General features: G+C 35.4%; 1 protein-coding gene across 1 annotated transcript in view; it reads left to right on the top strand.

The window, feature by feature from the left end:
• Positions 1–13,422, top strand: part of PLPP3 (phospholipid phosphatase 3) — an 84,622-nt gene that overhangs the window by 53,286 nt on the left and 17,914 nt on the right. The window contains exons 3-4 of the mRNA XM_034415168.3: positions 6,012–6,295; positions 7,425–7,482. Coding sequence (XP_034271059.1) covers positions 6,012–6,295; positions 7,425–7,482 — 342 coding nt within the window. The remainder of the gene's footprint in view (positions 1–6,011; positions 6,296–7,424; positions 7,483–13,422) is intronic.

The raw sequence follows: 13,422 nt of genomic DNA, 5'->3' as shown, positions 1-13,422 counted from the left end.
TTCTCCGGAGACTCAGGGCGGCTTACAATGCGTTAAGCAATAAGATAACCCCTTCAAAGTTCTGCAGAGGACAAATGGACTTATATAAGATATATTGGGTAGAAGTATCAATCACTGTAAACTTCAATGTTTTTTTTTTGTTTTGCTTTGTCATGTTTTTATGCACTAACCATTCACCCATACATACCCCAGGGAAGGATTTGAAACAGTCATATGGATCAACTTACATTTGTATATTTTCCTTGTATTTAATCAAATATATTGAATATAGGCTTACTACAGGCCATATTTGTGCATATGTGGTGGAAATACATTCCAAAGTGTCCACAGAAACCACAGAGGATTTGTAAGCGATTCATCTTCCAGTAAAGGAACAATGTTTCAGTTGCCTGTAAATAACTGCAATAGACCATCTGGCAATTAATTGCATTCTTCCAAAGAAAAAGAGATTGAGACAGAGATGCCTTTATTTATCCTGTATGCAAATCTAGTTCTTGGCTTTCTGCCTGCATTTGAAGGTAGTCCAGCAAATAGACAAGTCATCAGCTGGGAAGCACTTGTATCTCAAGGATTTCCAGCAGATTTTGGAACACGCCAGGTCCTAAACCTAGGTAGCTTTCGTGAAGCTCCACAGCTTTCATATCAATTTACATTTGGGAAAGTACTGCAGTTTTGCACTCCAAATAATGCATGGAGTTTTATTTATAAACTAAAAATACCTTTATGTTTTTCTTAAATTTTATACCATGAGGTAGCCATGAATGCTCCAGAATTAAATTAATCCATTTCCCCGTCTTCTCTTTCACATCCTTATTCTGTAGTTTACATACCGGTAATCCATTGCTTGATTCAGCTTCTGTTTTCCTCAGTGCAGTTTCTCAAACTAAGAAATCTAGAATCTTACTTCCATCTTTTTTGAAACCTTCTCTTGTCTCCTGCAAACTGGGTTTGCGGGGCAGAATAATCTTCTATGAATTATATCTGTGTATACTGACTGCTATCGTAGAAAGAATCTTCTTTTGCTTTGACCCATAATTGTTTCTTATTAGACACTCTTAACCAACAATCACTAAGCTCAGAGCCTGCTCAAAACCAGCAATGGATTTTTGAAGGATATTTTTTTTTGTTCTTAGGTATGAATGTAGAGGCAATGTGCTAAGCATTAAAAAGAAAATTTGGGAGCTCTATTGAGCAATATGATGTCCTCATTTGCATCAAGTTGTTTCCATTTGCCTTAAGATTTTACATTTGGTTTTATTTCCTCTGTTTCTTTTAGGCTTTTGTGGCTTTGGCATAATGGCATAAAATTTTCATTTTATCATTCTGTGCTATATTGATTTTTCTTCTTTCATGATTGAATATTTGGAATTTTGCTTTATAAATTAAGACATTGAAAACCAAATCATAGGTTTCCTTCAGAAATAACAGATAGTAAACAGATAGTTTCCTAGAAGTAATGGAATCTATAGATTCCATTACTTGTATCTAGAAAGTAGACTTAGTTCTTGAAAATTATCTTTCTCTTTTGCTTGAGACTTTTTAAAAAGTTTTAGTTCTTTAGTTCTATTTTTAATTTCATTAGAAGCAATTAGTAAAATTGGAGTTCCGAGAACCAATTTTGAAAATATGGCAAAAAGTAATTAAACTCACATTTCTCTTTCAGTGAGCATAAACATTTGGACTTGATTAAATTGTGTATTTTCATTACATTGTCTTCAGGTTTTGAGATTAGAAGATGCTAGGCAAGCATGTTTATACAGATGATGTACTATTACTATCAAGTCCAAGGCATTTCCGGTAGATGTGGAAATAAGCTAGCTGAAGCTTGTGAATTGTGCTAGTAAAAGCATGCTACATATCAGAAGCAACAGAAAAATATGAGCAAGTATGAACTCATCCATTATTGTAAGGACCATTGCACTAATAATTGAATGTAAATACAATCAAGAGGTGCTCCTGAAAACTCTTATTCAAATATGCCTATGCTGATTACATTTCAAGTTATAATACATATTTATTGTATTATAAAATATTTTAGCATCATTTCTGTGCTTGCTTGCTTGCTTGCTTGATCCTTATGCACAATCATTTGCATTGATCATGTCATCTTATCTTGAAGCATGTGCCCTGATGTAACTATTCCCTCTTCTGTCTATATACTTCCAGGAAATTGCAGATTTGTGACCCTCTCTTCATTTCCAGTCTTCCATCTAGAACTATATAGCAACTGGATGACATAAGCATATAATTTGGAGGCAAGCTATAAATGCTGATTTATAGCACTCAAAAAAATGAAGCCCTTGCCTGATTAATTTCACTGTGCTTTCTAAATAATGCCATGAAACAAATTTCTTTTTGAAATGGCCTTTCTAAATGTCATGACTCCATATAATGATGCTTTTAGTAGAAAATTACTGTTGATAGTTTGAGTAAATACTCATATAGCCTTGTACATTACAGGGTAAGCAAAAGGTCACCGATATTCAGCATGACTATGTTTTGTTTTAAATGTCCTTAATCTGGTACTCCCAAGACAGTTTGGTGCCTATCTTCTGGAACAAGGTTCCCTCCAAGAGTCAGATGGCCTTCACCCTGCTGTTATTTAGATGAGCTGTGAATACCTAACTCTTCACCCAGCCCTTTGACAAGGGAAAGTGAGATCTCTTGTTTTATCATACTTTCCATCTTTATTTTTATGCTTTATTGTGATTTCTTCGATGGTTGGGATCACCCTATGATCATTTAAGGTTGGGCGCATACAAGTTAGTGTTTATTATTAAATTATTATAATCCCCATTATCTCAGCTGGCAGAATACTTATAAGCAGAATCAGTATAAACAATACTATTGTTAAGAGCGATCATTTTTAACAATTCAGGAGTATTTTTTTCCCATTATAATAATGGGCCTGTGGTATAATAGGCCCATTACCCTGTGGTAATAAAGTGAGACTCAGCCATGAAGTCTTTTTCGGCATAGTTTGCAATTTTGCCTTAGATAAGTTGTGTGATAAAACAATCAATTAAAAGTAAACCTAAAGATATTTACGAGCTATAAAGAAAGTGCTTCTGTAAACACTGTAAAATAAAATTTTAGATGAGAGGACAGCCACCACTCATAACATTCTTAAACAGGAAGATAAGATAAATGACATTCGTGGGCATACATGGAAGATAAATCTCCTGTGGCTTAGACCAGGGTGGGTAACAATAGCATCTTTATGATCTGTAGACTTCAATTCCCCAAATTTCTACATCAATATGGCTGGTTCAAGAATTCTGGGAAGTCCACAGGTCATACAGTTGTCATAGTTGCCCACCTCTGACTTCGACTGTTGTTTTTCAACCTTGGCATTGTTGAGGAATTCTGGGAGTTGAAGTCCATGCATCTTCAAGCTGCCAAGATTGAGAAACACTGGCTTAGACATATGGGTGCAGTTATAGTAGTAGCACTTTAAAAGCTTTCCATCCAGAAGGCAAGCTTGAACTCAGAGGATTAGTTTAGGAACTGTTGTATCTGTGGAATTACTTGCAGTTCTCGACTACACCTGAAGCTTATATTTTGCAATGTCTGAAGAGCAATTGTCCAATAAGTGGTGTAATGATGCCAGAAACGCCCACAGCTTTTTGATTTTATTTTATTTGGTTGCTTTCGGGTAATAGGCAGTACATGGCATGTTCAAATGAAACCAGCTGGACTAGTTTTTCTAATTATGTCTCCAGGGTTGTCATCGCTTGTAGGGTAAGACCTGGAACAAAGATATCAGGATAATCCTAAAGTTTGCAACTCTTAAAACAGTAACTTACACAACCTTCTGATTTAATATTAAACCCACATATTTGTTGTTTGGGGATCAATAAATTGCTCTGAAGTATTGTATGTCTGTATCCTGATATGTATGTTCTTTTTTCAAGATCAGATTCAGTGACTGGGAAATAACCCAACCACATTTGTATCATGTGAACTCTTTTCTTCAAATGTATAAACACCTGAAATATAAAAACAGAACAACTGCCCCCCCCCACACACACAGTTTTAGGTTGCACAGAAATCTTTGGTACAGCAAAAATGAAGTAGATGTAAGAATTCCAGCTATTGGATGATGTGTACCACAAACCACACCTGTAGCATCTTTAACCACACTTAGAGCTACAGAGGTAGAGTGGAGGATTCCATTTTATTATTCAGAATAATCACATCGTCATAGAGAAAAATGGCCTTAGCAAGTCCGAATATGAAGAATATGGAGATCTGTCATGTCATCGGTCAATAGAGCACAGATTTGTTCTTCAAGATGATATAAAGCTAGCATGACAGTAACTCATTTAAGCAGATCTTTATTGCTTGTCCCATACAGACTCCTTTGGAAAGCAATAAAAAAAGTATGTCTTGTGAACTACAGTAACCCCTTGTTAATTTGTTCAAGTATATTGAAGCTGAAATAGGCGGCCCAAAGTACAATACACTAGTTCCTCTGAATGAGTTACCCTTTTTCTGATATATGAGCAGTATTTAATGGAATTAGAAACATTTTTTTAAAATCACATCTTTTTGTCAATACATTAAAAAAAGCCATATAAGATCTTAGAGGGAGAAACAGAGAGAAAATCTGATTCATAGAAGAGAAAAACAAAACATTGTGTTTATTCATAGAAAGGATGATATGATAGGATAGCTTGGCAGTACATTAATAAACATAAGCTACCTGCTACAACTAGTTAGATACTCAAGGCATTTAAGAGTAACTAATACAGGCAAGTTTAATCCGCAAAATCAGAGGAGCAAACGCATGTGCCAATAGACACTCCCATTTATAAATTAATATCTGAGAAGTGAACATAAGTATCTGTTAATCTTCATCTTCTTCCATAACTGTTGTTACTTCACTTCACATCATCTTCCCTTCAATATCAGCTAGAAAATATACATAATAATATGTATTATAATATACAGGGTGAAGGTTTGGATTTAATTTCAGATGGACTGGTACTATTATTGGAATTGAGTTGGTTTGTCAGTGGATCAGGATTATCTGCTGCTATTCCAAACTACTACCCAAAACAGCTGCTTCATTATGAAGTTGTAAAATACTGCGGCTAATTTGTTGCTCTGAATACCCTCTTGTGTTGGCTGGTAGGCCAACTGGAAAATTAGTAGTAAGTGTGCATCATGCCTGAGGCATTGAGTACTCTTTGGTTAGATTAGACTAGTGGGTATGTAAATGCAAATCATTTCGAAAGACCTTATTAGATAAACCATCAGATGTTCAGGCAAAGACATCACTATCCCAGACCCTGGCAGTAACATGGAATTATTTGGTATACAAGTAGATTTTTGAGCAACGAGCGTGAGCTTATGGTGTCAATATCTGCAAGAATAAGGACTCAAAACCACATTGTGAGGCTTGATTGAATTCTACTCAGCATTAATGATATATTTCAAAAGCAAATTTATATGGGAAAAAAGTGCATGAGCACATTTTAACATTCTGAAATATACTACCAATTTCAAAATGAACAGTTCAAACCCCTTAATTTGAGTTAATCTACTTTTACTATCTACTTTTCTGCCTATGATGATCCTCACTTTATTGACTATATTTCCCACTTTATTGACTATATTAAATGTAGAATTGTGGTTTAATAGAAGAGGCATATCATCTTTTTTAAAGTGAAGTTAAAATATCCTTCAAGACAACTTCAGTAGAGGTGAAAATAGACAGTCTGTTGTTTTCTTGGCAACAATATGCCATTTCCATTTTCTGGATGCTTTCTCAACTCCACAGCCTGATATTTCCATGTAACCTCCCCAAAAATATATCGGATCCAGTCCAAATTACTTTTTTGATATCCGCCAAATTCAACTAGTTGCTGCCAATAGTTCATTACTAATAAATCATTTAGTGAATAGATTTCAGCAGTTACACTGTGATCAGCTATTGTTTTAAAGCTATACCATCTTCAATATGACTGAATATCCTTTAAAAAAAGATACACTTTTCTTTTTTGCAGATTATTATAGGAGAGTTCTATCGGATCCACTGCCTTAAGGAGAAATCTCGGTCTTTTATCCAGAACCCATACATTGCAGCATTATACAAGCAAGTGGGCTGCTTTGCATTTGGCTGTGCTATCAGTCAATCCTTTACTGATATTGCCAAAGTGTCGGTGGGACGGCTGAGACCTAATTTCATTGCAGTGTGTATGCCAGACTTTACAAGAATCAACTGCTCCCAGGGTTATATACAAGAATATCAGTGCCTTAATCCTGATGAAAGCAAAGTCCAAGAAGCAAGGTAAGAGTCTTTTTTTTCCAAAAGACATCTGTAGCTCAACCAAAATGATATCCTTTTGTCTATGTAGATTTCATAAATCTTGCTAAAAAATATGTGAAAGAAGAATGCAAAAGAAATTTAACATTGTTGGGAAATCAAAGTTAAAAAAACCAATTAAGAAGCGGTATGATTGATGTATCGGAAGGAGTTATTTTTCTAAAAGCATAGAATATAGTGATCAAAGGTGAGCTTGAAGATCATCTACCCAGCATGAGAATACATGAAAATATATATATATTTGGTCTGTCTCTATTACTAGAAACTGTACTAGAAACTGGAGAAAGGGAGTACTCATACCATTCATAGTCAGGATTTTAGATAGGATTATACATACCAGTTTAATTCAACTGTAAAAGTGAATTGGACAGATTCTCTCAGGAAGACACCATCTGTGAATCTATATGGCATACTAAATACCTATTATATGCTGTATAAGCAGAAGTGTGCTTCCTCATGCTGGGCACAATGATAATTGCATTGTTTCCATTTTCTACATCTCAATAGTATGTGAATGGACTTCATAGCAATAGCACTTAGACTTATATACCGCTCCATAGTGTTTTGCAGCACTCTCTGGTGGCTTACAGAGTCAGCATATGTCCCCCAAAAATCTGGGTCCTCATTTTACCGACCTTGGGAGACTGAGTCAACCTTGAACCCTGTCAGGATCGAACTCCTGGCAGTGAGCAGTGAGTTAGGTTGCAATATTGCATTCTAATCACTGCGTCACCACGGCTCACAATAGTTGTTTAGTAAAACCAAACACAGATATTCAATCAATTATTGAAAGTTACCCAGAATCACCTTGTGTGAGATGGAGTGGCTGTATAAATGTTTGCAGTGACAAGCATTTGATATCTAGTTATCCTGTTGATTTGTGGTAGATCAGTTAATATTTCATCTTAGATGTCTGCTGTCTCTGTGACAATTATTCAATCCTGAATTAATAGTTACAAATGAATTTGGATAGAATAAAGAGAAGTTTTAGTTCTGTGGATTTTTCACCTTAAGAGATGAGAAAGCAGAGTAACTGACCACTTATTCAAATAACAGATTGAATGCAATGCTTCATATTTTTTTTCCTTTTCAGGAAATCATTTTTCTCTGGACATGCTTCCTTCTCACTCTATACCATGCTTTATTTGGTGGTAAGTCTAAAGTTATTTTACTTAGCAAATCATGTGTAATATTTCTTTCTTTCTGTTTCTCTTTCTCTCTCTCCCCCTCCCTCCCCCCCTCTCTCTCTCAGGTTTATAATGGGAAATGAATGAATATTATGAACCAGAAAAAGTAAAAGATCACTACTACATATATTTTAGGTAATAGAATCATAGATTAAAGCTTTATTTATTAAAACCTAAAATATAACTTCAAGGGCTTGTCTCTTAATCGTGTAGTTTACACAGTCAAGGTCCTTTATGGTGTTGTTTATGCAAGAATAAATCTATGGTTAAAAAAAATCCTGTTATTTATGAAGAAGCATAGACACAATAATTTAGATTCTATTAGTTCATAGAATATATGTTTGAAACTAACTTGACTTTTACAAGTTCATCCATCCACATATAAAATTGCTTGGAAAATGCAGCAGTGTAAACATGAAGAAATGCAGTCATGTGAACAATGTTATTTTGGCTTCCAGCCGTCATTTCCATATAAAACAATGTAGCACGGATCTTGCAATACTGGTTTCTCTCTTTACTATTAAGAGTTTCTGATAGTTGTTTTGCATCCAGGAGATCTTAGATTCAAATCAGGGAGATACAGGTTTTTTGTCTAGAAGATCCAGAATTCAACTTGTGGGATAGTGTTAGGAAGGACTGAAATACTGGAAGATCTCTGAATTTCAGTGGTAGACTACCATGAGTTTGATGGTCCAAAAATAATGTTGTTTGTTCATGAATGTGGTACAAGTTCTTGTTATCAAAGAAGTGAAGCAGATAAATCACTATGTTTGGAAATTAAAAAGTGGAAAAAGCTATATTAAGAATGAATTGGACAGAATGGAAGAAGAGTTAATGAAGAAGGATTCAATAATCCTACATAGAATATATCAATTGATAGCCCAGATTAGTTGCTTGATGCACTTAAAAAAGAACACCATATCTCAGTTCAGGTGGAGTAATAACACAAAGCCATGTGGAAAAGGTGTGTAGTCCCTCCTCCTTGTGTCAGCCTCACTAGGTAGATCAGACCAGAAAATCAACTCCACTGGAAAGATGGCAGAGATTGAGATTAGCTGTAATACCAGAATCTTGCAAGTTGTACTGCAATTCCACTTCCTTATAGTCCTGTGAATTCGGAAGGCATCTGCTGAGATGCTTTTGAATGTTATCTCATTCTGGACTTAACAGTGTTTTACCTTTGTTGATTTAGCAATGGACCCTGCATATCTCCATCAAGGTCATCTTCCTTACTCTCTACAGCAAGGTGACCGCTAACCACAAATAAATAGATTGGCATTAGAACTGTAATTAGTGCCAGAATCTGCTTCCCCTGAGGAAATTAAATGAAAATCCACTCAAAATTGCTAAGCTCCACTTTGAGATGTAATGTTTGGTTAAGTATCATGTGTACCCAAACTTTCACTATGGAAAAGTGAAAGTTGCTTTTGATATAAAAAATGTTTAGTAAAGTTAACACAAGAAAGGCTTTCCTACAATGTAGAAGAGAATATTTGGATAAAATGAATGAATGAATGAATGAATTTGTCTTCAATTAGACTTGTCTTTCAATTCTAAAAGAGAAACTCTACTCTAATTTTAATATATTAACTTTTTAATATAAATTAAATTTAATATAAAACTTTTTGTTTAGTTATTTATATTTTTGTCACGTTTGTGTAAGGTATATTGGAGGTGGTGACCCTTTGAGAGTCGTATGTAATGAAATTTCATTTTAATGTATGCCGATTAGTGTACATTTAAAGTGACAATAAAAATTTTTTAAGTCTCTAATTAACTGGATGCAAGATTTTAATACATTAACTAGATTCTGCTCCTTGTTAAACAGCCTAGTTGGCTATCTAGCCAGCATTAAAACAAATCCAGGTTAACTAATACTATCTACGAACTATGGTTGGTCGATCTTGATCATCAACTGTCATTTATTAGCCCAGAAAAATTGTTAAGGAAGACAGCATAATTTCAAGCTTCTAGGAAAAGGGAAGACATTTTTTGAAGAAAAAAAATGAAAGCTCTTTATTTTAACTTTAAAAACATTGTTGTAGCCTAAAGCAGCAACTCAGCCTCTTGTCTGCATCAGACAAAACTTGAATCCTCTGAAAGATCACTAAAAATCCTTTGCTTTCAGGAGTATCTCTGGTCCCACATTTTGTGTCCAACGTGGGCTTTTGTGTGACATCAGACAGAAATGGATAGAGAAATTAAATCCTTGAAATGGGTCCATTGGTTTGGATGTCATTCGTTCTTCAGAAGGATTGGAATGCTTGGAAATCCTTATCTGCATAGATGTTCCATTCCTAGCTTTATTACAACAGCACCAAGAGCGTAGAAAACAGGGAGAGCAAAAAAAAAAAAAAAAGGCACCCCTTACACATACAGAAAACATAATGAGATAATGTTAGGCTGCTTATCTGGCATTTGCATACATTGAGTGAATATTATAATTATCTCTTTCATTAGGCGAAAAGGGGAAAAAATTAAAAAAAAATCCTTTACCCGGAAGCACTCCAGGAAGCAGGGCAGGTGGATTTAACTTGCCCACATAGTTTCACTCAAAATTTCTGGCTCTGGCCTTGTTTTTCTTTGTCAATGAAAAATGGCTCTGCCCTTCCTTTCCTCCGCTTGTTATGCGAAAGTGTTTCCTGGCTGGAAGTAAGCTGGGTAGAACTCCTGAAAGAAACCTTGCATAGGTCAATTATGGGTGGAGCAGCCCTAAACTCTTTGGAAGGAAGAAGGAGAGATTTAACGAGTGATTTGTGATTAAAATATAACATGGGAAAGGCCCCTTTTTTCCCCCTTTTTGAGACTTTCCAGTGATCCGTAGGTCTCATATCTGCCATATTCTTAGGTATGAAATAGGAATAGGGTTACCAAGGAGGGATGCAGACATGATGGTATAAAAACATTAACTATATCTATGAATAGGCCTTTCCTATTACAATTCCTTCTTGTTGCTGCCTGAAAAGATAAATTAGGACAACTCCCTACTGCTGTTCCTCCTCCTCCTCCTTTCCTCTTTCCTCTTCAAGTTGGTAGCAATCTTTGTAATTTAATTACCATACATCCAGGCTTTTTGATAGACTATGTGAATTTATTTCCTCATATTTTCCTCTCTGTTTTTTTTTTTTCATCCTGTAAGGATTTCAAAGTTACTCCGTAAACATTTATACCATTTCCTCTCAGAAATGCTAAAATAACATGGCCAATGAACCAGAGGGACGAGCATGCAATGCAAAAATGGTTAGAACTTGATTTTGTTCCCAGCAATGCATAGATGGAGTGTTTTATAATTTGGCTTTTAGTTATTAGCAATGAAGCTCGTCTCTTGGACGTTTGGATAAATGATTTGTGTTCATCACCACTCATCACCACTACCATTGCTGGGACAACGTGGCACTATTTTTTCAACTTAAGATTTTATCCTGCTTTATTAAAAAAAAAAAGGCAGCCTTGCATGTAAAGAATGGTCAGAAAACAAATCTTTATTTAAAGACATTATTTAATTGAGAACTGGAGAGTAGTATTATTATTTAATTGAGAGCTGGAGAGACCCTCATTTCTAATTTCCTTAACTAGAATAATGGAGAGGAGTGCCAACAGCTTCTGGAAAGCCACATGGTTTTGAATCCTTTTTGTTTAAAGGGTTGGACCAGTGGTTCCCAATGTGGGGCCCACGCCCCACAGGGGGGCAATTTGATTTTTAATGGGGCAATTCGAAAATATGTGGTGTCTAGAGTTTAGACTCTAGACCTTAGCAACACTTTTTAATATTTGCATAGACAAGACTCAAATAATTATATGTCACAGGGGGGACATCAGAATTTTAGAGATGCTTAGGTGGGGCATGGCCAAAAAAAGGTTGGGAACCACTGGGTTAGACAATCCAACAGTATTGGTATGTAGAAAAGGTCATCTTAATGTGACATAGCAGAGGCATGCAGGTCACAATCTTCTAGTCAGGAGGGCATGGTGTTTCTCTACTCAGATCATAATACTGTAGTCATCTCCAGATATAGATGTGCTGGGGTATGCAGATTTTATGAAAATGTAAAATTTATTGTTTGCAGTCTTCAGTCTACAGTTAAATTATTCTTAAATTATCCTCTTATCCTTAGAATATACTCAGAATTGTTTTGTTTGTTTGTTTGTTTCACTTGTTTAATCAGAAGAAATTAATGGTCCTTCCTAGAACTGGAGCATGGAGAAAAGTTCTTAAAATTTGGCTTTGCACATCAAATTAAAATATGCTTTTTAAAAAAGCCATTCTTTGTTTTTTAAAAAACCGAAAAGATCTAGGTGCAAACACAAATGCTAAGCCATAAGCCATGTTTGCAAATCACAGTGCCTAGGTCTAGACGTACAAAGTGAAAATCAGCCTATACCTGGCCTGCACAACTCATCATGGTGAAAGAGCCACATTGATAAACTAAAAACTCTCAAGGGCCAGAAAAAAATACTGGAATTGTCCATCAGCTATTCTGTGGCTAATGGTGGAGCAGGAACATTGGATCTAGCAGTGGTGGCTCTAAATTTATTACTTTAAAAAAAAAAATTGGTGGGTCTTACAAGGCTGTTTGGCAGGCTGTTTGCAGCCTGTTGTGAGACCTGATCTATACTAAGGATTAGCACATTGTATGAACCCAGTAACTGGGCAGTGCCTATGTGACAATCTCATTGGAGGGAAAAGTCTGATAAAAGTTTAATAAGAGCAAATAGCTATTTGAAGAATCGCATTGGATTTATGAGAGTGGGATTGCCACTGCTAGTGTCTAAAGGGTCTTAGGGGGATGAAGCTTTGATTTGAACTGGTATCAGGCTGATTGTACCTGAAAAGGCTCAAGATCTGTAAATTCTTTCACACTGTACTGATAAGCCAAGGCAGAAGCACATTTAATGGAAGCATAGCAATTTGTGAAATGTACCGCCTTGTTTGATTCAGCATTGAAAATCTCCAGAGTAAATCCTGGAATTGCTGCCTGTGGAAATAGATGGGTAAAAAAAATAGGTGCAAGGAAGTTTTAAAATTCACCTTTGGTTTAAATTAGTCACTCTCAGTTTGGATTCTTTTTAAAAATACTGGCATGCTCAAACAAGTATTTTATTGCTGCTGTACTGGGGTCTGTCTTTGCATGTTTTGTCTCATACAAAAGTGCTGCTAAATGTTTTCCTCCCTCCGCCCTATTATATGTAGTACATATAATCAAGGCCCTTGCTGGTTTTCAACCTGCTGAGAACTTTCTGGCCCAGCTGATCATATAATTAAATGCAACCTGTTATACTACTTTCATTTGTTAGAATTTTGAAAAAAATGAAACTTGAAGCGCTGACTAATGGCAAACTTTCCCATAAGGTACTAATCTTCCTTCATTCTCAAAGTGAGGAAGGAGCTACTATTGAGGCCATTTTCCTTAAAGAATTCTTTTGTCTACATTCTAGGCCTCCAGGAAATGGATCTTCATGAAATTTGCCAAGGTTGCTGATTGTGGCTGTTTTATTTTAAATTCCACCAAGATTAAAACTGTGTTCCCCAGAGCCCTTGACACATTAAAATTTTTAAAGCTTCTGTATTTATTAATTCATATTTAGTTCCTGTTAAATTTTTAAAATTCAAAGAAATGTTTGCATATAGTTTGAAGATTCAGATTTTGCCTCTGCTATTCATCTCATGTTTAGAATAGATGACATGTATTGTGATACATGTAATATATCACAGTTAGTATAACAACGAGCATATTACATATGTATATGTAAAAGTTTAGGGAAAATATGACAGTGGTCTGTAATGGTACTTAATAATATGGAATGTATGAAGTGGTCTCAAAACACTAATTTTTAAAAAGATTTTCAAATAGTGATGAGTTCCAGTGGTGATGTCATAGCAGGGAAAGAGAATGGTCTCAGTTC

Source organism: Pantherophis guttatus, chromosome 3 (assembly GCF_059756535.1).
Source record: "Pantherophis guttatus breed Tessera chromosome 3, ASM5975653v1, whole genome shotgun sequence".
Lineage (NCBI taxonomy): Eukaryota > Metazoa > Chordata > Lepidosauria > Squamata > Colubridae > Pantherophis > Pantherophis guttatus.
The sequence above is the reverse complement of the archived record's forward strand: the minus strand, read 5'-3'. Positions and strand labels throughout refer to the sequence as shown.